This window comes from Colius striatus, chromosome 1, assembly GCF_028858725.1.
Source record: "Colius striatus isolate bColStr4 chromosome 1, bColStr4.1.hap1, whole genome shotgun sequence".
In the NCBI taxonomy this organism is placed as follows: domain Eukaryota; kingdom Metazoa; phylum Chordata; class Aves; order Coliiformes; family Coliidae; genus Colius; species Colius striatus.
The window spans coordinates 96,037,936-96,064,348 of record NC_084759.1 but is presented as its reverse complement, the minus strand read 5'-3'; the positions used below and the strand labels follow the sequence as shown (position 1 = coordinate 96,064,348).

General features: G+C 43.0%; 2 protein-coding genes across 2 annotated transcripts in view; both read right to left on the bottom strand.

Annotated features, from left to right (window-relative positions):
• Positions 1-4,719: 4,719 nt before the first annotated feature.
• On the bottom strand, positions 4,720-8,826 carry MIS18A (MIS18 kinetochore protein A). Its single transcript, XM_061988652.1, has 5 exons — positions 8,584-8,826; positions 8,437-8,503; positions 7,781-7,903; positions 6,423-6,516; positions 4,720-5,253 (listed from the first exon to the last, which is right to left on the bottom strand). Exons 1-5 carry the CDS (start codon positions 8,819-8,821, stop codon positions 5,176-5,178), a joined length of 600 nt encoding a protein of 199 aa, XP_061844636.1. The 5' UTR covers positions 8,822-8,826; the 3' UTR covers positions 4,720-5,175.
• Positions 8,827-25,443: 16,617 nt separating this feature from the next.
• Positions 25,444-26,413, bottom strand: part of URB1 (URB1 ribosome biogenesis homolog) — a 64,246-nt gene continuing 63,276 nt past the window's right edge. The window contains exon 40 of the transcript XR_009819220.1: positions 25,444-25,497. The gene's annotated coding sequence lies outside the window, so the exon portion shown is untranslated. The remainder of the gene's footprint in view (positions 25,498-26,413) is intronic.

The following is a 26,413-nucleotide window of genomic DNA, read 5'->3' as shown; positions in this document are numbered from 1 at the left end:
CGCCAGGAGTTCCTGCCAAATGGTTCATTTTACTTTACACATCTACCTCAAGTGTTTAAATGAGGAGGCCACCTTTAGCCAGGGAAGAAGCCTCTTTCTGTATGAGGTTTTACTTTTTATTCTACATAGTGTTTTGGAGTTGTTTTCAAGTACAGAAAAGTGTTTTAAAGTTTGAATCAGGGGATACTGAAACCTCAACTTTAATCCTCTGAAGAGATGTATTTTATGTTATACCACTTGCTCTCTAAAATGCACAACTACAGTGAGCTACAATGTACTGCTGTATTTGAACTAAACCCCTGCTGTTTTTAACTGCACACAAAAGCAGTGATATTTTTCCCTCCTTACAGCACATAATGCACAAAGTGCCTAGGACAACTATAAGAAAGCATACCACAGAGCATGCCCAATCTCCCAAAGGAGAATTAAGCTTCGTATTTATCCGCATTCAAGGGCAGAAACCAAGAAACTGTGTCTAGGAGGAACTGTCTTCCAGTAATGGGTGCTGCTTATTAAGCAAGGAGCAATACCTTTTATATAGGACCATGTATCCTGCTGGCACACTGAAATTTGCTACTATACTTGGTTAGGGAACAGCTACATTTTTCTTCAATGTTTAATAATTGTTCAAGGTTACTGTAAGACACATTCATACATTTAATCAGAAATATGCATTATTGTATTACCTTTGCCTCAGTTAACTACTCAAGATACTAGCTCCTAATAGAACTTGACAGTAAAAGCAATATTTCAGCTCCTTGGGACAATATATGTAGCCAAATACACACATTTTCCCACAGATAAAAATTTCTCTACATTCATATGAAATTTACTCTAGATTTAGGCTTTTCATTGTACACCTTAGCAAAGGAGGCAACCCTGGAAATGCTATTTTAAGAGAATCTGTTGTGTTCATGTACTTGAGCTCCCACGTATGATATGCTGAGACACTGTTCTAAATATACACTGATGCCAAATACATCATTCAATAAAGAAGAGATATGGACGGCCATCACACCAAACAAAGGAGGAGAAACAGTGACTTAAACACAATTAAAAAATGTGTTTAAAACACTGTGTTACTTTAAAATGTGTTTAACATGCAATTTTACCTCTATGTTCCATCACAAGAAAATATACTCCAATTCAAAACCTTTGTAGTCATTTCTGCCTGTGAGTTCAGGGACATGCAGGTGAGATTATAGTTTTGGGATTCCCTCTTCAGCAGGCTTTTTTTCCCCCACAGTAGCTAGAAAGGAAAGATAGTTACAGAATTCACATGCTTACCTCAAACAACCATTTGTTAGTTGCAATACTTGCTTACATGTATACCCGTTTCTTTACTTACACACAGTAGCAACATAAACAACACAGGAGACACATGTAAGGAATCTACCTGAAAAAGTCTCAGAGAGGAACTCAGTTGGTGAATCTTATTTAGGGAACTCACTCTCAACCATAGTAAGCTGCCCTCCATGTTTAATAAAGGAACATTACTAAAGATGCAGATGCTGCCTGAGGCCAGTAAACCTGGTTCTTTTCCTTAAGGGTAGATCAAAAAATTGTTCATAGAATGGTAGGGTTGGAAGGGACCTTTAGAGATCATCTAGTTCAACCCCCCCTGCAGAAGCAGGTTCACCTAGATCAGGTCGCATAGAAAAATGTCCAGGTGGGTCTTGAAGACTCCAAGGAAGGAGACTCCACAATCCCCCTGGTCAGCCTGTTCCACTGCTCCATCACCCTCACGGTGAAATAGCTTTTTCTTATGTTTAAGTGCAACTTTGTGTTCCAGCTTCATCCCATTACCCCTTGTCCTGTTACTATCTACTATAGAAAAAAGGAATGTCCCAACCTCCTGTCACTCACCCTTTAGATATTTATAAATGTTAATAAGATCTCCCCTCAGTCTCCTCTTCTCCAGGCTGAACAGCCCCAGTTCCCGCAGCCTTTCCTCATATGAAAGATGTTCCATATCCCTGATCATCTTGGTGCCCTGCGCTGGACTCTATCTAGAAGTTCTCTATCCCTCTTGAGCTGGGGAGCCCAGAACTGGACATATGACTCCAGATGAGGCCTCACCAGGGCAGAGTAGAGGGGGAGCTGAACCTCCCCTGACCTGCTGCCCACACTCTTCTTGATGCATCCCAGGACGCCATTGGCCTTCTTGGCCACGAGGGCACATTGCTGGCTCATATTTAGCTTATTACCAATCAGGACTCCCAGGTCTCTCTCTGCAGAGCTGCTCTTCAGCAGCTCAATCCCCAGCCTGTATTGGTGCAGGGGGTTATTCCTTCCCAGATGCAGAACTCTGCACTTGTCCTTGTTGAACCTCATGAGGTTCCTCTCTGCCCAACTCTCAAGCTGGTCGAGATCCCACTGAATGGCAGCACAGCCTTCTGGGGAATCAGCCAGTCCTCCCAGTTTGGTGTCATCAGCCAACTTGCTGCGGGTACACTCTGTCCCCTCATCCAGATGTGGAACAAGACTGGCCCCAGAATCGATCCCTGTGGAACTCCACTGGCCACAGGCCTCCAACTTGACTCTGTGGCATTGATCACCACCCTCTGGGCTCTGTCATTCAGTCAGCTCTCGATCCACCTCTCTGTCCATTCATCAAGCCCCACTGCCTGAGCTTTCTGATGAGGATGTTGTGGGAGACAGTGTCAAAAGCCTTGCTGAAGTCAAGGTAGATGACATCTGCTGCTTTCCCCTCATCTAGTCAGCCGGTTATGCACTCATAGAATGATATCAAGTTAGTCAAACAGGATTTCCCCTTGGTGAAGCCATGTTGACTCCCCCTGATAACCATCTTATCCTTCATATGTTCAGTGATAACAAAAGACCACGATTAGCCTCAAGTACCAAAGACCTGAGAATTGCCAAAGGGCAGGGAGAGCTTAATTACCAGTTATGGTTCAGGACAAAACAGAGCAGGCTACTCGGCTTGGGGAAGAAAACAGAAAATAATTTAATCCAACACCAACTAAAGCAAAACCATGAAACCCCAAAACAACACAGAATGGTACAACGATGAAGAGTACAACCAGCCCTTTAAGACCACCTTCTACCCACCTCTCCCCTCTTCCCAAGCTCAGAACCCTGATCCCCTTGTCTTTTTCTCCTCCTCCACCGAACAGCTTGGGAGTGCAGGGAATGGGGGTTTCAGTCACTCTTTTCTCGATGGCTTCTGCTGTTTATCTTTCCTCAGGGCTAACGGGCTCCATGTCGGTCGTCCCTGCACCTCCGCAGGGTACCTCACACACACGGCAGCCCTGCACAGGTCCCTCCAACATGTGTTCATCCCAAAGGCTGCAGCTCCTCTCCTCCTCTCATGTGGAGCTGCTCTGTGGCGTTCAGGCTCTCCAGCACGGCCTACGCCATGGCCGCCTCCTCACACAGTCCCTCGCCCACCTGGGCTCTCACACGGAGCTGCTGGTGGCTCTCAGTCCTGCCATTGCCCTCCATGGGTTGCAGGGGTACAGCTGCGTTCTCACCATGGGTTGCAGAGGGGTCTCTAGTCTGGTGCTCCTCCTCTGACTCTAGGGTCCACATGGTCGCCTTCATCTTATACCACTCCTACACCTCCTCCCAAGCACTTCAAATTCCTGTCACTAAATAGTGATGGCACAGGCATCAGATTGGCCCAGCCAGGCCGGAGGTGGGTCTGATAACTCTTTACCAGGTCTTCACTGCAACCCCTTCCCCCTGTTACGAAGCAAAAGCTGCTCCTTGCTAAACCATGACATCTGTATATAGTGAAAAACATCAATCAACCTTCAGTTAAAGGGCAGAGTTCATGGATCTCTCCAGATGTACACAATGACATCTATTACATCACTTACCAGCACTGAGCATACTGACTCAAAAAATACACTGATTTGGACGGAAAGATTAGTTCTTACAACAATTCTTTTGCAGGTATGTAAGTAACAAAATGTTTTAGTTACCTGAACACAAAAGAACACAAGACCCATCACTATGGGCTAAACTTGAGTACTACTACAAAACAAAGCAGTAAATAGAGAAGAGGTGGAAGAAGCTTTCAAGAGGAACAGTGCCTACCAATGGGAGAGAACAGTGGGAAATTCATTCTAGGTTTTCAGAGAAAGCTTAAAATCTTGCAGTAAAAAAATAGTTTTGTGTAACAAAAAACCTCTTCAAAATTATTCTCTTTAGACTACAGCTGCTTTTCTTTTATTGAAAAAAATTACTGGGCACATTCATAATATATGAGACCCAGACAGTTAAATACTCAAAAGATCAAAGACAAGTGACTGAAATACCTACATTAAAACAACAGATTACTGACAAGTGTTTTTAATTGCCATTTTGAATTAATTACTCAAATATACACCAAGCTTTGCTTAAAGGTATGCTGCTACCAGCCTTGTTCTAATCCCTTTGAAGTTCTAAAACATATGACCTTCAATAATGCATGAAAAGCCACTTTATCTAAAGCTTTTAAAGCCTTCTTTTACATTACATTTCAGCCTTGAGCTTGAAGACAAAAAAAATCCACAAACCCAAACACCCACAAAAAAGAACAAATCACCCCATGCAGTTATTGGGCTATTCCCATCTCTGAGCACAGGCCAAAGGCTGTGGAGACAAGAGAAGTTATGTATGTTATTCCTTCAGACATCACAGGGAAATATTTTTTTACTGGTTTTCCTAAGCCAGGAAATGCAAACCCAGTTCAGTAGATATTGAATAGCAGAGAAGTCAAGGTCTTCAAGACCCGCCTGGACATGATCCTATGCGACCTGATCTAGGTGAACCTGATTCTGCAGGAGGGTTGGACGAGATGATCTCTAAAGGTCCCTTCCAACTCCTACCATTCTATGACTCTATGAAGTCAGGAGAAAACGTTTTGCTTTCAGCGATAAAGATTTTAATAGATATTTACACATAAACCAAAAGTCTAAAGAAACTTGATTTAAAAGAAAAAAAAACACCCAAACAATTTCTTCCTGGAGTATCCCTTAAACAGAAAGAGGAAGTCATTGTCTATCGTGAAGACTCATAGTCAGTATTGTTCTACTGCAGCACGAGCCATCAATGTCTCTCAGTTCTTCGCATAGCTTTTGCAGTGTTCCCACAAATTCCAGAGGATTACATGAACAAGTTCCACATTCATCATTCTCCTGCAGTTAAAGTTCCGGCATGTCATTTCTTTCAGGTTTTTTGAAGAGAAGCCACAGCCGATTCAACAGTAGCCAGTCTAGTCTCCAGAGCCTTTAATACAATATCTGCCTGTTAAGTAAACAGGGGAAATACACTTGGTTATAAACAGAACTTGACAACACAGAGAGCAAGCAGAGATGGCAGGAAGTGCCCAGATGTGATCTTGCACCACTAATCCTATTTGACTCGCTAATTTCACACAGTCTGAAAGGTTACTCAACTCTAACTCTCCACTCTCAAATCCCTAATTGTCTCCAACCTTGGTAAGTGTCAAATCCACACATTCAGCTTTTGCTAGACAACTATCATTATGCTATTTGCTTCCAGCTCTCCCTACCTGCAAATTTAAAGTTTGCAACAGAATCACAGAATCACAGAATCACAGAATCACAGAATCACAGAATCACAGAATCACAGAATCACAGAATCACAGAATCACAGAATCACAGAATCACAGAATCACAGAATCACAGAATCACAGAGGTTGGAAGGGGCCTTTAAACATCATCTAGTTCAACCCCCTTGCAGAAGCAGGTTCACCTAGATCAGGTTATTTTATTATGTAACGTTTCAACACAAAGTTAGGGCAAAAGCACAAAAGTCAGTTTACATGAACGCCAGAATCAGGACAACTACAAGCCTGGAGAAGTTAATCCCAAGTAATTAGAATCATAGAATGGTAGGGTTGGAAGGGACTTTTAGATATCATCTAAGTCCAACCCCCTGCTGAAGCAGATTCACCTAGATCAGGTCACATAAGAACACATCCAGGCGGGTCTTGAAGACCTCCAAGGAAGGAGACTCCACAACCCCTCTGGGCAGCCTGTGCCAGGGCTCCCTCACCTGAACAGTGAAACAGTTTTTTCTTAAGTGGAATTTTTTGTGTTCCAGCTTCATCCCATTACCCCTTGTCCTGTTGGTAGCTACTATAGAAAAAAAGGATGTCCCAACCTACTGACACCCACCCTTTAGATACTTATAAATGTTAATAAGATCTCCCCTCAATCTCTTCTCTAGACTAAACAGTCCCAGTTCCCACCATCTTTCCTCGTATGAAAGATGTTCCAGTCCCCTGACTGGCAGACATATATAGGAACCTAAAGCTATGCTTGATAAACAAAAACTTGTAATTGCCATTAAAATTGACTCAAGAGTTGCTGAAAATCTCGCATAACACAAGATGTTAAAGATTTTAGAGAAATGACTTAAACAAGGCATGATACACTGTTAAATCTTACCCTGTGTAGCACCTCTTCCAAGACAACTCGACTTTCAAGAGTTAAAGGTTCCTCATCAGTAAGAGCTTGCTTTTCTGAAGATCCTAGAATGTAACTGATAAGCTACAGTTTAGAACACACACTTTTCGTTCTGAAGGTAAAAAACCCAAATGTAGGACTCATCCATGGTTCTCCATAATTATGAGACTACAACTAATAAACCAGCAAAGTGGCAGAATGATTCCAGCACCAACAAAAAACACATATATCCAATAATCTTGAATGTAAATTGTATAGGGGAATAAAAGTAGTTTTAAGCACAGAACTATTGAGACACCACTATTTTATGAAAGAACTCCAAGAGACAGTCAAGAGCTCTGGTGGTACAGGATGTGGTGAAAAATTATACAGATACTGAGAACAGTATAACACTATCTGGGAGAACCAGCTGTCACCACTACTGCCCCTAAAAAGGTCATTTTGTGGCCAACTGGGTGTTTGTTTTTTTCCATGGCAGTAAAATTCTCATAGCTGTGAAAAGGACAAAAAGATCAAACCTGTCCAGAGCAGGAAGATGAATGACCACAGATATAGGAAAAATTAAAAGGAACAAAAATGCAGAAACTTTAAAACTAGCCCAGACAGAAACAAAGATAACCTATCACAGTTTGAGTAACGCTTAACAAAAGCCCTCTAGTGTGGAGACTTAAATCAAGACTTAATGATTGAAAATATTTTAAGACCACTTTTAGGTGCTACAAACCAATCAAAAGCAATGCAACAGCACATGCTCATTTTCTAGACAGTTTTTGACTGTAAGACACTTAAGCAAGAGCCTCAAGCACATATTCAGTTTTGAGATTTGCTCTTGCCTGCCTCAGCAAGGAAAAAGCAGAGCTGACTGGTACAGGTCAGACCTCACCTTAAGCCCTGCCTAAGCCCCTCTGCGCATGTTGTCTGCTGATATTTACATCTAATAGCTTACTGCTGGGCCTATTTGGTGCTACCTATGACTGCAGATTCCTTTTGTTTGTTTAAAGCAGAGCACACACATAGTCTCTTATGATCAAAATAGAGGAAACCTGTTGCCTGTGTTGCATACCTAGCATTATTTTCCCTGAGTTGTACGTAACTTCTAGACAAAAGGCAGCTCTGGTATTTTCTTTCTTCTCAAATTTATCTAACATGACACAGGTGATGTTTCTCACATTTCAGCACTATAATGCCAACAGCAATAAACCAGAAAACCACTCTGGAACAGAGCGACAGAAACAACTATTTCTAGACAAGACACAAATATTAACAGGAGGATCCCTCAATAAAACACCTAGTGGGTGAAGCTTATCTGCCAGACTTACCAATAAAAATTCCACCTTTACCTTTCAATTGAGTCAACACTGAAACAGAACAAATCTCTCTTGTAGTCAAGATGTTTAGGGGTACACCTGTAGATATTGCCGAGTGTCATTGAGCAGCCAGAGCAGAATAATGTTTCAACCATGCTGCAAATAAGACACATAACATTTAGTTGGGTGAAAAGGAACAAGAAACACCTCTCCCTACACTAAGAAAGATTAAAATCACTCATTATGGTTTCCTTAGAGCTGATTTACATAGTGAGCACTCATGTTCCAGTGTTCCCAGCAGCTAGGCTCAGCAAGGCCAACATTGTGAGGGAACCCTGGCACAAGCCGCCAGGGAGGACATGGAGTCTTCTCCAGAGGTTTTCGAAACCCACCTAGACATGTTCTTTGGTGACCTGATCGAGGTGAGCCTACTTTAGCAGGGAGCTGGACTAGATGGTCTCTAGAGGTCCCTTCCTGCCCCTTTAAGTCTGTGATTCTGTGATCAAGCACTTTGACCCGGCCGCCCGAAAGACGCATCCTGGGCCCAAAAGGAGTGAACTCAGGGGGACCCCCCGCCCTCTTCACCATACTTTTCCCCGGCGCCCCCTTACTCCCTCAGGAGAGGACGGGAAGGGCGCAGGGGCGGGGACCCACCACCTCCGGGGCAGCAGGAGGGCGCCAGGCCTCACCATCCGCACTCGCTGGGCTGCTTAGACAGTTTCTGTTCGTGGTCCACCAAGACGCCGGCGGCCGCACCTACACGGAGGGGGATAGAGAGGGCCGTGACCGAGGGCCGCTGCACGGAGCGTGGCGGGGCGGGGCAGGCCAGGACTCACTGCGCAGTAGGATGCAGCCCGTCTCCTCATCGTTTGTCACCCAGCTCAGCGTGTCGCCCACCGGCCGCTTGCAGCCGGAGCACAGGAACACCATGGGCAGCAGCTCCGCGTTCTCCGCCTCCGGCCGCCCTTGCCGCTGCTCCTCCGCCGGCCCGCGCCCGTCATCCGCCTCTAACAACGACAGGGAAGAATCCAGCTCGGCCATAGCGCCCAGCGATGCGGCGAATGAGCCCGCCATCGCCTTCAAACGGCCTGTGCCGGAAGCGGAAGTGACGCCAGGGCGGGAAATACCGCCTCGGGCCGGGGGGCGGTTATTAGTGCGGTACCGCAGCCTGGTGCTGCGGGTGTTAACGGGAGGCTGAGCGCCGGGGGCCGGCAGTAGACGGCGATGTGTGTTCGGGATGCGGCGGGGTTTGTGCCGTGTTTGCGTACCTCGCTTCGCCACGGCCCGTGTCCTCCTTGGAGGAGGTGTCCCGGGCGGGCCGCCTTCCCTCCCCGATCCGGGGCTTTCCCCGCCGCAGCGTTCCTTGGTGGCTTTCGAGGCGCAGTCAGAAGCGGGCCCGAGGGTCTGTTTCACACAAAGCATAAGCCAGTTCAGCATGGGTGTTTGCCCCGGGTGCAAGGCTGCCCTGAGCCAAACGCTTTCCCCTGCTCTAGCAGGGCCCAGGGCAGGGAGCCCGTTGTCCACCCGCTGTCTTCGGGACAAAGGAAACGAAGCCGCAAAGTGAAATACGTGGCTGTCCCAATGTGCACGGATCCGCAGTCGCGAAAAGAAACTTAGCTACACAGGAATGTAGATAAGCAAGGACTTCTTTATTACGCAGCGCTGGGAAAAACGGGGGGTAGCTCCTCCAAACGGGCTGCGTTGTTAGTTAACAATTTTCAAGGTTTTTATACACTTCAAAGAACTACATTTGCCAACAAAAACATGCATAAAATGTCCATCTCTTAATTTGCCCTTTACCTCGATTGGTTCCTAACTATTATAAAATTTCCAATATCATACTGATTGGTTAAAAAAAAAATCACTCTCTTTGTTTTAGTAACAGCTAAGGTAACCTAAAAAATACATATACCAGGGTCTTGTCTGAACAGGTCCTTATCAGGTGCAGTTTGGTCTGTATATGGTTCAAATGAAGACTTAATCAACAGGTGATTGAGCTATTTGCAAGTGCTTAGCTAACTGATTAAACTATTACCAAGTAATTAACAAGTTCTTAACTAGTTATTGTAGTGTTAAGTTGTTGTCTAAAATAATCGCATATTTGCTACACCAACACGTCTTTAATCGATGAAGTACTGCATCAGGGTGTGCGTGCTTTGTGTCAAGAGGAATTCTTAAACGTCTTGCAGACCGACTGTTCTCAGTAGCTCTGGAGTGTGCTGCGTGGCTGCGAGTTTCTGAGAGGGAAGGGTTTGTGACCCAGCTGGCACGTGTCCACCCCATTCCTAGGTTAGTTGACATCCATCTCGGTTTAAAATATGCTGAGGAATAATGTAATTGCCCACCAGGAAGCGAGGATTACATTTTAAGGTCTCCTGTTATATATGTCAGACATTAATACTCATTGCTGCTAGATGTTTTTTAGTACCAAGGCAGTCCTTGAGCTGTGGGACCCCAGAGTGATTTACATAGGTATCAGTTATGCAATCTCTTTCTGAGAGCGCAGAAGTACAATAAAAACCAGTATTTGGTTGGAGTTCTGGGCTAGTTTAAATTGCACTGCAGAAATGACTAACAGAACAAACTCCTCTGAGTATTTTTGGTCGTATGAATATTACTGGGATTATATAGATCCGATTCCAGTAGATGGAAGCAAGCTGAAGGTTAATAAATGTAAGTACTGTAGAGTAATAGGTGTTAATCTAGTAGAGGAAAAATGTTTCGTAGCTTGTCTTGCTGACTTTTTTTTGCCTTCCTTGCAATAGAGACCAAGCTGGGTTATATGTGTGTGATTTGTATAGATGAGTGTCTGCCTTCCACACTGACTGTGCTCTAATAGCAGTTGTTACTAATACTGAAGCTCTTCACTTTACCTTACATTCTTTGAAACCATAAGACTGCTGATACTAACTCTAATTTAGAAGGACAGATTCTTTTTTAGCCTTTTGCTAAGTGGAAACCTAATGACTTGCAAATCTGTGGTTTGGGCTGTTAGTTGGCTGTATGCTGCTATCAGAAAAGTTGACCAGTTGAGCAGAGTTTTTCATAAGAACATCGTGTTTTCATCCTGGGACTTAAGGCTTATGTTACAACTGACAAACGTTCAAAACCTCAGTCAAAGAAGTGATGTATGTTTCCTCTAGCCAGGAACAACAAGCTGAAAACATATTGTTATTACCTTTCCTCCTGTGATTTAGTGCCACTGCTTAACTGGAAGATAAAGTAATAATATACATTGTTGTCAAAATACTTTATTGCCGTGGAAGCTGATTCTGCTGAGTTTAGAAGTTTATTTTCAGAGTATATAATATGAAAGTGTTCAACAATTCACCCAGCGACAGTTAATTCTGTTTCACGTTTGACTTTGCACGATGAGACAGCAAATATCTTTTTATGGTTACTTAAAGTGGCAAGTAATTTATGTTTTTTTCTTTTTTAATGTAAGTGCATTGGTTAGGTTTTGATAAACCATTTGATAAAATGACAAGCTGTGTCATGAGGGATTAACTTAACCAAGTACTGTTGGATGGACAGACAAAACTCGAGGGAGAGAAGGTAGGAGTGTTTGAGTCACTTGGGCAGCGTTTTCCCTCAATTTCTGCTACGAAATACAATGATTGTATTGTATGTATGATTGTATCCTCATTTGAGTGATAAAGTTATGGGCTTTACTAGTTGCTGTTTAGTTTACTGAAGACAACTTTGACTGTTCAGCTATGGTTTCAGAGACAAAAGTGGCTTTCCCCAAAGTTATTATAGGGTTGGTAAGGAAAACTGATAATCTTTCTAAATGTTTTCACGTCTCTTTAATTTAACAGTGCAAGAAACTGTCTTTCTAATAGTGAAGATTGAACTGGACAAATCTAGGAGCTTTGTGTCCTTTGCTTGCCTTACGAGAGCAAGAATAAGAAAGGGGAGCAGAAACTTTTATTCTGCACTGCCTCTAGAAAAGCTTTTCTGTCCACACTGATGAGCCTTGGGTTTATTCCCTCCAAACTTAAATCATTATGCCTTAAAGAAGGTGGTGTAAATATCCACTTCCTTCTGTATATAAAATCTTGCTCCATAATACTGTAAAGCAACAGTTGATGCAGCTGGACTCGGGCAGGTTATGAGCAGCTTCTCCGATTCTCTTAATTTTAAAGGTAGGGCAAATAATTGCCCCCAAATTTCACCAGGGAAAACCCAAACTGATGAGTTAAGCTAGCTGTAAGTCCTTAGCATATGGCTGGCTAACTAGGAATCTAACCTCTCCCCATTTCCTCTCATTAATACTATCTTTCTAACATTTGGTTTGCCTGATACATAACAGGTGGCGTTTGAGTTGAAGCATTTCCATCCATGGCCATTTATAAGATATTTCTCTTTACCCAGATGCCCGTTTTCTTGAAAGCAGTGGAAGTTGTGCTTCCGAGAGAAGATGCTCACATTTTGTCAAATTTAATTGAAATTTGTTGATCTTTTCATGGAGGAAATTACTCCACACCTGTGTGAGTGAATATGAGTGATCTCATAAGCCCTTATTTCCCTTAACAAAGCAAAATAATATCTTCTTCATCTTCTTTTAAAATGTGTTCTCTCTCCCTAAAGTAACAAAAGAGTCTGCCACCTTTTGAGGTCTTTTTTGTTCCAAGGAGATGATTTATGCAGTCATACTTTATGCATCTCATCTGCTCCTACAGCAACTCCAACTCAGCCTAGTTACAAAGGAGCGGAGGCCTCACAGATAGGAAATATCTTCAAGTTCCTACAGGTGACTAGATAACAGAGGAAGAACACTGTGAGTGAAGACCTTTAGTGAAGAAGAGGCTTCAGGGTGAGATAGTTCCCTGTTGGACGTGAAAGGAAGTCACATTTGGGCTCAGCTTTGCAAAACAAATCTACAGAAAAACAGGTTTCTGTATTTTAGCTGCTCAGCTCCCAGGAAAAAAGAAAGAGAAAAATGCAGGCATAGGGTTTGGGATGTACTTTTTTTGCCCCTCAGCAGGTTAACATTAAGAGAATCTGAGTCTTTTAAAAGGGCCCACATTGACTGTATCAATTACTAAACTAAAAATGTTGACTTTGGTTTTCTGATAGCCAGGGAAGTAAAACTGTTTTTCTCAGGTTTCTTTTTTTTTTCCTTCTTGTAAAAATAGACATTTTTTCCATGTCAGCAGCCTAGGAGGAATGGAGACTGCGTCATCTTGGCACTTTTATTCTTCCTTCTCCAAATGCCAGTGGGAGAACAGTGACTTACAAGTTAAAAAGAAAACTCCAAGGGAAATAATTCCAGAGTTGTTAGGGTTTTTGCTTTGTTTTGAATAAAAGCACTAGCCATGCAATGAGTATACTTGTAGGTTTTCCTGTCTTTGTGTAATATTTACATTCTTATACCTTCAAAAGCCACTGTTTGGATTATTGTCTGCTTAGGAAAAAAAAGTTCAGCAAGTCCTTGCCCTTTGTTCTGAAGGTGAAATGGGATCATTTCCTCTCAAATAGCCACATTCTGGGTTTCTCTAAATGCAGGATACCTCCAGGATGGCAATAACCTCTGCATTGCCATTCCAGAGGGCCTCTGCTGATTGACCTCTACAGTGGGACCTGAGCGTTTGTTTAGGTGCATTGCTGAATCAGCCCAGATGAATCATATGGTCGTCATAACTCCTGGGATGGGATCATAGCTCCCTCATTCAATTTTGCCTGTTTGAGGCTTTTTTATTATTCTGATGTAATGTATAACAGAGATCTGAATCACTGCACTTTTTTTCCTCTATTATGTGTCCTCTCACTGAAGCATTGTGAGACTGTGTTTGCCTCATGAAGCCTAAATCCAGCTATAAAGTCATGGTCTTGCTTTCTATTAATAGCGTTGAGCAGCTCTCTCTGTTTTGTATCAAAACAGTAAAAAGCTTAATTGGCCCACGAACTAACAGGCTATTTAAAAACAAATGCCCACACCAACAGAAAAGGTGACAGTAGAATTTAGCAGTAGAAAAGTTTTTAATAGACTATTACAGTATGTTATAAAAGACAGAAGTTTTAATTTCAGGACTATCAAAGCAGGAAGTTTCTGTTTAACTCGCAAGAGTTCAAACTCCCCCTGAGAACTGGAGTGGATTGCATTAGCTTCAGTGAATTCCATGAGTCCTATTAATGCTGCCTTTAAAAGATGAAACCAAAAGAGCTCTGGTAGGGAACTCTGTACATCCAAACTCTTCATTTCTGTCCTGATGGCTTTGAACACTTTAAAACCTTTCAAGGTATCCCTGGACCGAGAGCTTACTTCTTTTTTTTTAGTTTTAATCAAAGTGCCCTAATTCTCCCTTGAGGAGTTGGGGTTGTCCAGTAGCACTCCATCAGGTTTTCCTATAATGAGTCTGGGAAGAGCAGGTCAGAATATTGGCCCTCACATGCTGATTTACCATCCTCTGAATTAAAGCTCAGTAAAACTTTTTTTAACAGAGGAAGATTAAAATAAGCTGACTCTCCACATTTTTATTTCCCAGTAGCCCGGCCAAAACTCAGCTTTCTGATAAGACTCTGGCTGGGTCAGCTCTAGTTTTAGGTTTAAAAGGAGTTGGGATAATTCCCCCTAATCTCTTTGTGGCTCTGATGACAACACGTTCTGAACTTTTTCACAAAGAAATACCTCATCAAACATACTGGACCCGTTTCAAAGAACACAATGTTTTCTGTCCTTTCAGGTGGAAGATTTATTTTATCATGGTCAATATTTGTCTCTGGAGTCAATGACCCTTCTTTTTCACCTCAGTCTAAGTGAGTAGCTAGTGATGGATCCAGGGCATTTCTTGACTTATGCCCTGCAGAACACCTGACCTTATCAAGGCTTCAACTTGGATATTCACTGCCACCACGCTGATCCCAGTGTGATCCTACTCTTTGGAAAGAGTGATCAAATGTGCTACTGGGGCAAGAGCAGATTCATGCCATCTAACAGCCAGCCCATAAGTGAGGCAGTGTTTTAGCAAAGCCTTCGTGAAAGAGCCACTCCATTTTCTCCCCCAAGCACCTCATTCTCCCTTTAGCACTGGTCACCCAGATCAGGGATCAATTAATCTGTTTTTTTTTTAATTTCATTTTATTAATTTTTAAAAACTTTTCTTCTGGATCTGAGATAACAGTGGTGGAATGGTCCAAGGCTGGTTTAAACCAATTGTGAACCCATACTTTGGTGCTAGGAATCCACTTACTTATTCCTTAAGAAACCACTTAAACCTGAGAAAGTAGGGCTGCATTTTGAACTATTTTATGATGATTACAGAAGTACTGCAGCTGAACAGGGGAAGGTTCACATTCCACTGGGCTGATGTGCTGGGACAGTCACAGGCACTTTTCAACAAGCTTTCCTTGGTATTTCTCTTGGTAGAAAATGTTGTCAAGACTAGAATTCCTTCTCTGAAAGCATCATTTGCAGATGATGGGTTGTTGTGCTTTTTCACCTAAGAGCAGGATTTGGCTATGCACTGAGGAATAACGGCTCAGTCTTCAGTACCACGTTGCTTCCTGCACTGGGATTTTGTAAAAGGAATCATATCCCCTGCAAAGAGATGAAACTGTGAAAACCATCGTAAGGCCTCAGTGTTGGCTTTTAAATATATGCACAGGACCAGTCACCATCACACTCCCTACATCTCTTTTCTTTCCAGCCTCTTCCCCAACCCTGGCCATGCACATACAATAAACTGCTGAGAGGCTCTCAAGACTTTCCACAAACTGGCACTCATGTCTCTAGAAAGTTTTGTTAAATTGACTTGATGAAATGCCACACCTTTCTTACAGGTCATAAATTGTATTGCTGTGTTTTATATTTGCTATGGTACTAGTGACAGAATTACTGTGTTGTGTCCACAGATTCTATTGTCATAGCCTTTTGGGTTGGGCTTGCTGCATTTGTGACGTTTCTTTTCCTTATTTTACTGTATATGTCCCGCTCTGGATCAGCACCAGTAAAGTAAGTACAACCAGAGATAAAGTAAGTATAGATCAGTGTGGTAAAATAATCTGCACAGAACACTCACTCACTGCTTGCAGTGATCCAGCAATTACACAGCACATTTGTAATTGCTCAGCATGGAATTGACACTTCTTATGTTATTGTTTGGTTTGAGTTTCTCTCAACCCATAGCTCCTCACTGCTTGTATTAATCACCTGGATACGAATAACTCTATAACTGATGAGGTTTGCAGGTGACAGAGGGACGGGGGAATGGTAAGCTACAGGGATAGGCAGAGCAGTTTACTTATGCCAGCTCTCTGGGTACTCTAATATGGAAGTAAGAGTGTGTGTTTTACACAGAGAATGGGAAAGTACCTCTAGTAAACCACACCTGAGAAGGAGGTAGGAATCGTGGTGGAGAAGCAGCTGCACACAAGCTCCCAAAGCAACTCTGTAAGCCGTGATCAAATTAAGAGAAAATTTACTAGTGAGATCAGGAAGATGATAGTATGTGTGCCATTGCTAGATCATCTTAAGAACATTGTGCTTACGTTAGGTTGCACTCTTCAAAGGGGACTTTAAAGAAATTGGGAAGAATCAGGAAAAAACAATCTGAGTACTAGAAACACATCCTACAGCAAGAGAAAAAAAAAACCAGTTAGTTCCTGAAGGAGCAGTGGCTCACAGATGCTCCTTGTGAACTGTCTGCATCCTTTAGAACGTTAGTGTCCTGATTCAAGAGCCTCATGATAACTATCACATGGTAAAATACCGTACGACAACGCAATGGCTGGAAGCTGATGCCACACAAACTCAGGTGTACCACATATTTTATGTGAGGGTAATGATTCACTGGAACAATTTAGAGTAGAATATTAGATGGATTGTGATTAAATCTTTTTTAACTTGATGACTGAGCACCTAAAAAACAGGCATTTGTATCCATTGAGAAATTACTGCGAGGAGCCTGTGGTCTATCTTTCTCTGGTCTGTTAGGCAGAAGGGTAGGCAAGCATCTTTCTTACCTAAAATAAGTGTATGACTCAGTCTCTAAACACTTGTAAGTTCTTGTGGGCTGAATTAACTCCGTGAAATTACCGATTTATCATTGGCTGAAGTTATAGTTGGTAATTTTTCCTTTTTTGTTTGGTTTCATTTTGCAAGTCCTGGCAAGAGTATGGCAATACCTTCCTTCCCAGAGACGGCCCATAGCTGAACTTCTGTCCTTCAGCATAGTAAACCCACAGCAAGACCACAAATACACTTAGAGAGAGTATTAATCAGTTGGAAGCGTGGTTGTGAAATGACTTGAAACATTTGCTACCCATGGGTGTGTAGCATTCACAGTGTCAGCTTAGGGGTGAGTCATCTTCAAACTGTGTTTTCTTTTGGGACAGAAACTCATGGAATTTACCTCAGGCCATTTCATTAGTGACTAAAGTTTACAGGTGCAGTTCTGTCACTCTCACCTGAGTACCTGCATTTAAACTTCAGTAGAGTACTGTTCAGCATGAGGGAAACAGAGCTTGGTCTGGGCTAGTGAGTAGTTCAGTAGAGCATAATGGCATCTTGGAGTGTGTGTAGTACACCTAGCTCTACACAGATCCCAGAGCTCTGTCTTTGTATCACACGGATTTTTTTACAGGGAAATATCCTCCAGTGGCAGACAGAGGGAATACCTATTCTAGTAGGGTGTTTTCCACCTGAAACCACCATGACTTGAAAAGAGAGGCTGAATAAATACCTCCTCATTGACAGGTATGTCCTCAGAAAGATTATAGGCCCCGTCCTGTGAAGGAAGATGTAGTGGATGTGCCTGATGGAGCCACAACTCGTGCTGATATGCAGCACCCACAGGTTGAATAGGAATGTAGTTCTAACGCTGCCTGCGATTTTGAACTTTGTCTGAGGACAGGTTTCTGTTTGCAGCTTTCTACATTTTGTTTACTTTGTTTGCTGCTAGTTTTTCTGGTCAAACATGTTTTGTGCAAACAAGGATGCTCCTAATCCGATCAGGACGCAGAAAATTCAGCTCAGCGAATTAGGCAGAGGTTGAAGATTAGGTCACAAACAAGCAGAGGGAAATTAGTATAACGTGGCAGTAAAAAGGGGTGCTAATATTCTAATTTATTGGCACCCCAAGGCCTCTGGCATGTTCACAAAAGGTAACAACAACAGGAAAAAAAGGCAAATTGCCCAAATAAACCACAAAGCAGGAGGCGAGCTAACAATACAAGAAACACACGGAAACGGACATAAAATTACAGAGTAACAGAGGCATGTTCCCATTAATTTACTGTTCTTAAAAGAAATGGTAGGAAAGGTCTATATACGTGAAAATATCAGTATTTGGAAGTCATACACAAAAGTATTAGCTTTTTTTTTAAAATTTCACTTTTGCATCAGGGTGTCAGGGTTTAAACTCAGCTGACAAAAACCCTATCCCAGCCAAACCCAAATTTTTGCATGAAATATTTGGCTTAAAAATATCCATATTTATCTCTCATTAGTGTTTGATTTTGCCCATCAAAAGAGCTGTTGTGAACAAAGCAAGTCTGGGAATGTTTTGTGAAGAGCTCAGGAGTCGTTAATGAAAAGCAGTATTGGATGAGATTTGCTTAGGCTTTGAAATCATGCTGGTTTATCATTTGTCAAGGCTTGAAACATATTGTAAGAAAATAATTTTAGGACTGAAGAGACTATTAGTGTGTTTCCCTCCCCCCCCCCCCCAAAAAAAAACCCCTCCAAACTGCAAAACAAACCTCTTGCCTTTTTTGATTTAGTTCCTTTTGGTTTTTAACCCCCCACTCCAATTACACTTCTCCCAATTCCAGCAATAAAACAGTGGAGTGCCTGAAAGATGTTTGTCCTGTTGACTCCCACCATCCTCCCCTCGCCTCTCCTCTCCTTTATGGCATGATCCATCCGTTACCCTTGCTGTGACGAGCGTCTGATTTCTGCACTGACATCTCCTGTCTCTTTTCCCATGATAATTCTGATACATTCGCTCAACCAACGTGCACACGCGTCACTGGCCAAGGCTGGAGAACTTTTACCTCCACTGTTCTGTGCTCATCCATCTCCTTGTCAAGCCCAGGGACATACAGGCTGTGCATTCAAGTCTGGCAGTTCATAAGGGCCTACTTTCTTGCCTCAGTTGACAGTCGAGCAAACCCCCTACGTGGCATGTCAGCTGTCTGCATTGTCAACTGGATCTCTGTGGTGTCCCTGAAGGTTACCTTTTGGCCTTGTATAATGTACAGTGACTCTATCTCTTCCACCACTGTGTACACCAAGGTCTTACTATCTTGGCAAGGGTGTGCCATCTGCCACAGTATAGTCTACTGATTTTGACCTGCACATCTGCAAGGATGTCAGTGCCAGAGTGTCTTCTGAAGGGCGTGTGCAACGCTGACATCTACTTATGCCACAGCGTGATCCTTAGACACTGAGAGGTCTTGGACCTGAGTCCACGATCTGATTGCACCACACTCTTCTGTGCAATATGAAGCAATTTGGTGCCAAGCCAGATGAGTGAATTTGGGAGAGGGGGTAGGGTTGATGCTTGCAAGAGAGCTGCAGCAAGGAATCCATGTCCCAGTCCCTTTAGTCACCTTTATACTATCCCTATGGACCAAAACCAAACAAAGAATATTTGGGGCATGAGACCAATTATTTCCAACAGATTAGCATGCCAAGGCAGTTGTTTACCACACTCCTTGATTACCTCACAAGAGCCAGTATTAACATTTGCTTGAACTACATTTCTTACCATCCAGAATGATACAAGCAAATACAGGGTTAGTGGCTGGAGACAGGTCCCGGCCAAGGCTGGGACTTGGTGCAGTGGAAGGGAGACAAGGGAAGTCATTGCCCAGACTTCTTGAGAGAACACACTGGTTTCCCGTGTATTTCACAGGAGGCTGTGCATCCCTGTCAGCCATGGTTGAGGCTGCTGTGGACACCCAAAGTCTTCTGGCTATCACTTTGCTGCCAGAGAGTCTTCCAGACTCCTTGGTAGCATGAGCCTTGCTGGCTTCAGATAAGTTTCTTTCAATAGGAGAGAACCAATTCAGTGGTTAGGTTCCCCACTCCGCCTACCACCAACTTTTACCCAACATTTCTGGGGCATATGGTAACACAGTTTGAATATACCACTTGCCAAGCAGAAATGTGTGACTTGGCTTGAAAACACTTGTTCTACAGCCAGCTTTCCTCTCCGTTTGCAGGTGAGAGTTTCCTTCGAGGACAGACAGATAACCACCGGTTTGGTGGACACAATGTACAATGTCTGTGTGCTCTTTCAATTTTTTTGCTCCATCCAGATCAGTTGCAACAGCTGCTTCATTCCTGGAACTGGGGAACTAATTTGGAAGTTTGACAGCTCAGGGCTTTTGGTCCCTAGGACAGAAAAAAAAAATCTATAGCAATATCCTAGATCTCACATGAAGGCAGGTGGTTTTCAGAGGTTTTGTGGGTGTTTCTTTATCTTCAAGGTTGAGATATTCATTAGTGAATAATGTAACCACGTTATATTACAATAACAAAGAAGTACCTTTTCCTGTACACAAAGGGAGTGAAGATGACGCTCAAGGCACTGTATTCCTCCAGATAAGAGTAAGATGTTTCATAGCTCTACTTGAGCATGTTGCCTTGTTTTTGGAGAGAGGAAGTCCTTTTTAATACTGGAGTAAGAAGATCCACATGAGAGGTACTTCCCTGGCTCAGCAGACCACACTCATGTTTTCTGCTTTCTTAAGGCAGCTGCTCCTTTACTTTCTTCAACCCTCTCTTCCCTATCACAGTAGACTGTTTCCTGGAGTCCAGTTAATTTTTCTATCTATAGACTCACTTAAGATACTGTGACCTGTGCTTACTGTATCTCACTAGTGGTTCTCACACCCAGGTGTCCGGAACTGCCTAGTCAAGATTGGCTAAGAGCTCAGAAAGAATCTAGTTTTTCTGTGGTACTTAAATCTGTGGTCAGGATTCTCACAAGACCAGTATTTGAGGTCAACATGACTTGTCTACATAGGTTACAGCATCTTTCCTTGTATCAGTAGAAGCTGAGCCAGCCGGGTCTTTACAGCTGCCTTCCCCTGTACAGTGTTCCCGGAGATCTATCACAATTTCTCCCCAATACACTTTCTGAATTCAGTCTCAAACAGCAGATAATAAATCTTGCTGTTCTCAAGCTTCTGGTTTCAAGGGATAAAGCTGTCTTTCACAGCTCCATTATTAGGAGAACTTTCTCTTTTTATGTTGCCAGAACCAACTCCCTTTGATGGGAACAGAGGCTGTGAAAATGGTTTGCTATGAACTGTCAAAGCCTGTTATACAACTTCAGTCACCAGAGCTCAAATTCCAGGCTGGCTATGGTAGTGTTAAGGTAGTATTAAGTGTTAATGTTCTCCATTGCTTTCTGATGTTCTCCTTAGTTCTCATCTTTTCTCCTACAAACTGAGTCATGGGGCTTTTTGTTTCCCAACTGTTCCATCTAACAGTGACCCCACAGACATTTACAAGTGACATCAAAAGAGTGAAATAGCTCCCGCTCCCAAGCCACACATTCTGATAGTGTCCTGTGAACAATCATACTGTCAAATCCTACATTATCTTCCCAGAGTGTGCAGAATGCCCAGTCCAGGCAGTCCTGACATTGTGTCAACCCATTGTCAAGGGACATAAACCAAACCACAGACAACTTGTGGACTAGAGGATATTTGAGAGTGCTGCCCACAGAGGGCATGGATGGGGGCTTTCAAAGTCCGTGCCCAGATGCTGTAGCTCTGAAGAGAAGGAGTTCTTGCATTTATTAAGACAGTCAATATTTCTCTGCCTAGTTAAATCACATTGCCTTGGCATTGCATCTTGGCTTAACAGATAATCTTCTTCAATAAAATTCGAGTTAAACACGTATTTGCCTTACAAAGATGTTATAATTGTGCAGTAATGAAGAATGCTGAAAAGTCAACACTGTGGACAAGCTCTGTGATAAATCTATGTAATTTTGGAATCATGGTGTGACCTACTTTCAAAGATCATGTCAATCCCCAGAAATCCATAAATACAAAATATTAGCTGAACCGGGGGTTTTTTTCTGACTATCTCAAGCTTTTCTGTGTGCCACAGTTCAGTGTCTTTAGGGAGAATCGTTTATGAAAAATCTGCAGTTCTCAATGGAAAATATTAATGCTAGGGTTGAGGCTGTAAATTTAATATATGAATATTGTTTGAATAGGTCCATCTTAAGTACCTGTCCAGTTTGTGCTCTATGGCCATTTGCTTCTCTTTGTATCACCGTATCATTATCTGCACTTTTCACTCAGAGTGACTTTAAATTTACCTCCAGATTGCTGCTGAAAATGCTGAGAAGGATCAGGTGCTTATGGAGCCCTGCTAGAAATAGCCTCAGGCAGAGATTATTCGCCAGTTACACTTGGAGAAGCCTTATTCCCATAGCACCTGTTTAATGGGTCTTGTGTATAGTTCCTTTTAGAGAAGGCAGTGGGGAGTGAAAGGCCTTACCGCAGTTTAAATAGCTGCATATATGCAGCTACCTTTACCTTATAAATGGTGTCCCCCTCAAAAGAAATGACATCAGACATTTTCATCTTTCAATAAACCACACCATCCAGAATTAATTTTTCTATCCTGTCAAATGCTTTTTCAGTCATATGTTATCTTAGCCTTAATTCCATGGTTTTGCCTGGGGCTGAGGTCAGTTGTGCTGCCCCAAAGTGACCTGGCTTGACGAGTTCATTCTCTTTGAGTGCTGGGACACCAGGGCTCTTCCAGCCTCCTCAAACTTCCCCTGCTGTTCCAGGAGGGAGGGTTAATAATTAACAAGAGTCGGCCAGAGTTCTCCTCAGACAGTCTCCAGGTCTCAGGGGTGCAAGTTCTCCAGCTGAATTTAAAATAGGGATAGCTAGCTGATAATATTTGGCTACTTAATGGGCTGGAAATAAAATGTCCCAGTTTGGTAAGAGTGCTTTTGTCTTGCTTCTGTCAAATGGAGAGAAGAGAGATGAATATGCCTGCATCATCACAAAGAAAACCTCACATCTGCCTGCCTTTGGTGGGCCCGTTGCCGAAACTTTGGGATTTTGTTTTGGGTTTCTGAATGACCATTAAGGAAAATCCCTGTTGTGTTAGTCTTGCCAGGCACAGATATTGTAAGTTTTCATTAGCAATTAATCAATATAAATTTGAAGTTATAAAGTTTATATTTCTCTTGCTCCTAAGTAATGAAAACAGAATCACAGAATGGTTTGGGTTGGAAGGGACTTTAAGGATCATCTAGTTCCAACTCCCCTGCCATGGGCAGAGACACCTTCCACCAAATCGAGTCACTCAAATCCCCATCCAGCCTGGCTTGGAACACTTCCAGGGATGGGGCATCCACAGCCTCTCTCAGGACTGGAACTGGACAACCTGTTCCATTGCCTCACCACTCTTACCGTGAAGAGCGTCTTCATCTAGTCTAAATCCTCTCCCTTTCAGTTTAAAACCATCACTGCTTGTCCTGTCATTTAAATGCCTTTGCAAAAAGTCCCTCTCCAGTTTTCCTGTAGGCCCCTTCTTAAAAGCACTGGAAGGCTCCTTTAAGGTGTCCCCAGAGTTTTCTCTTCTCCAGGGAGAACAAATCCAAATCTCTCAGCCTGTCTTCAGAGGAGAGGTGCTCCAGCCCTTTGATCATCTTTGTCTTCCTCCTCTGCACTCACTCCAAGAGGTCCATGTCCTTCTTGTGCTGGGGGCTCCAGAACTGGATGCTAGTGCTCCAGGTGAGGTCACCAGAGCAGAGCAGTGAGAATCTCCTCCCTTGGCCCGCTGGCTACACTGCCTTTGATGCAGCCCAGGATGTGTCTGGCTTTCTGGGCTGCAAACGCACGTTACTGGCTCATGTTCAGTTGTAATTACTTTAAAAAATCATTTAAAAGCAATTATTTTCATTTTCATCCCATTGACTTTATCTTGATTTTTTTAGATTTTGGTGATTACATTTGTCTAGCAGTTGAAACACTGGCTTTTAGAAAAAAATATCACCTTTCTCATCTCTAAAGGCACAGCTCCAGGACATAATTAAGACTTTTAAAATATTTTCCATTTTCATTCTCACTTTTGGGTTACATTTTTCTTCCCGGTGTAAGTTTCCTCCCCGCCTTTGAATCCCTAAGGATACAATGATAGTTGGAATCTTGCATTCAGCCATCCCAAATAGAGCTTACTGCTTCTAAGCCAGGACTCACCTGCTTTTTACTTTTTGATGGTGAAGTCTGGGAAGCTGCTGGGAAGAGGGCTCAAGGAGGAGGGGGCAGGGTGTGCTCTGCTGTTCTCGTATCATCGCACCCTCCACCTCACCAGTAACTTATTCTTCTGGCAGAACTGTACATATTGGCATTATTTTTTGTACACTGTAAATTTCCTGCTACTCTAGTCCTACCCACTCCTGTTTAGTCCCATTTTCCTGCTCAGATCCCCAGCAGGTCTTAGATCTATGTTTTGCCTTTTCTCATGCCCGGTGTCAGGGAATCTCTCCCAAATATCACACATCCCTCTTGTTCTTGCCCCCAGTGACATCCATGACACCCATCCAGACTCCTCTTATCCCTCTTCTCTTTCCCAGGAGGAGCTGTGACAGTTCTCTTCACCTTTGGTACAGAGAAAGTCAGCAAAGTTTCTCTTTAAAAATCCAGCTAAAGAACCAAGCTTAAGGGCTGGACTAAAGGTCCTGTCTTAAGGGGAGTCAGCACCTATCAGCTACAGCTCACACTTTTGCTGTTGGTCATACTCCCTTTCCAGAGGACATGATTCTCATGGTGGATAAAGATGAAGTCCAAAAGTATCTCTCATGCTGGATTGAATGTCTTTTGTGTTAGAAGAACTATCATCTATATTATTTAAAACCTTGATAATGTACTTCCTTATGAAACTGCTGCTGTCTGGCTTCCCAACAGATATCCCTGATAACTGTACTTCTTTTTTTTTCCCCTCTTTACACATCACAGACAAGTGATTGTAGGCAACCAGACAGAAGAAAGTAGTTCCAATGGTGAGCAGCCCCACTGTGACAATCTCAGTAGCCCATACTCCAACGTGGTGGCTTCTCAGACACCTACCTCCCTTTCAGATGAAACTGGCATTCATGGAAGGATCTGAGCCTGAATTAAAACTGGAGGAGGCTAAACAAAACCAGCATTACAGTTCTCCTGAATGCAGAGAAAAGCTCAGTGCTGTGACTGCCTGTTAAACACTGATACCACCAACCTAAATTAGGCTGGGAGAAGAAGAAAAGGTGAAAAATCCTGGCTGCGTGAGAGGAAATCCTAATGGCTGCTTTTGAACAACTTTGCTGGAGTTGCCTGATCAACATTTTAGATCCCGATGACTGTAAAATTTCTGTCTCTTTTTTAAGTAAGGATTCAGATTCAAACTCTTCTCCCAGTTAACATGGTGAAAAAGGTGTGCTGAAGGTTGAGTGGTTCTCATTAACCCCCATTTGGCTGGAGCAGATTTACTCCTCCAGCAGAAAATCTAAATCGGTTACCAGTGTCCCAGTGTCTTTACAGAGTTTTGCCTTGCTCACCTGAGTGCACCCAGCATCCCTTTATCCTCGAGGGTATCTCTGCAGCATCAGTGTTCACTGGCTTGCCTTGCTGTGAAAGAAACTAGCATCCAGTTGATATTACTGAACAGGCAGCATCACCAGTATTGTTTATATATCACGAGAGGCACAATCATCTGTTTCTGGCTCTGTCCTCAGGTCACACTCATCAGCTGCATCTTAGTGACACCTTCCCTCGGTCATCCTCTGAAAAATGAGCAACAGTGTCAAGTGCAACATCAGCAATAAAGCTTTGCTTTTAGAAGGGTTACAGCTGGCTTCTCTAGCTGAAAGCTTGGTGGTTCTCTCAAGAATAGAGTATACTTTCAATTTACTTTTCTATTGTAAAAAATATTTAGGGTGTTTAAAGTTTATGAAAATGTTGTTTACCTAGAGCAGGCTTTAAAAAGCTGAAGGCATCACTGTCTTAAGTGGGTGTCTTACTGAATAAAGCCATTAGCTTTACCTGCTTCCCAGAAATACAGTTTTGCTCCAGCAACCAATTACTTTTTGGTAGATGGTAGAAACTGTTAATGTTGAACAATCTTGAAATGGTATCTGCCAGTTAGCCAGGCATTAGAGAGAGAGAAGCGTGTTTACTATGTTTTGTATCAAAGGAAAATACTGCCAAAACCACAAAAGCAACATGGCATTTCTTCAGTTGCCTGCTTTCAGCTGGGGCTGACAAATAGCATAGCAGAAGCTACAGCCCTCCCTGAGGGTCACAGCAGCTTTTTATTGAGGTGGAGAGGACAAGTTTAGCTCAGCTGGAGCAGTTGGAAGGACATCTCACACTCCATCCCCCTTTAAGTGGCCTCTGTTCTCTCCACTTCTCCTCACTCGTGGAGCTCCACCAAACCCAGGCAAAAGTAGGCAAAGGACCATGAGAAGGTCAGCTACCCTTAGAGCTCCAGTAAGCACAAAGCTGGGGCTGCAGAGTGTGGCTGAGGGCTGTAATGGATGTAAGACTGCATATCTAGTTGCTGGGCTGAGGGCAACACAAGATTCATTTGAAACTTAAGGATAAGCTTCAAAATTCCACATCCCCAAGCAGGCAGCAAAAACTCCCAGTGAAGAACTGCCAGAGCAGCCTTATGCTGTGTATGGGGAGTGTGGGCTATGA

What these genes read in the sequence shown, in the direction of transcription:
- MIS18A (XM_061988652.1), bottom strand. Translation starts at nt 8,821, where the DNA reads ATGGCGGGCTCATTCGCCGCATCGCTGGGCGCTATGGCCGAGCTGGAT. An exon ending in GGGCTGCATCCTACTGCGCA is followed by an intron (nt 8,504 to 8,583) that starts GTGAGTCCTGGC and finishes CCCTCCGTGTAG; the next exon opens with GTGCGGCCGCCGGCGTCTTG. An exon ending in CAGCCCAGCGAGTGCGGATG is followed by an intron (nt 7,904 to 8,436) that starts GTGAGGCCTGGC and finishes TCTTATTTGCAG; the next exon opens with CATGGTTGAAACATTATTCT.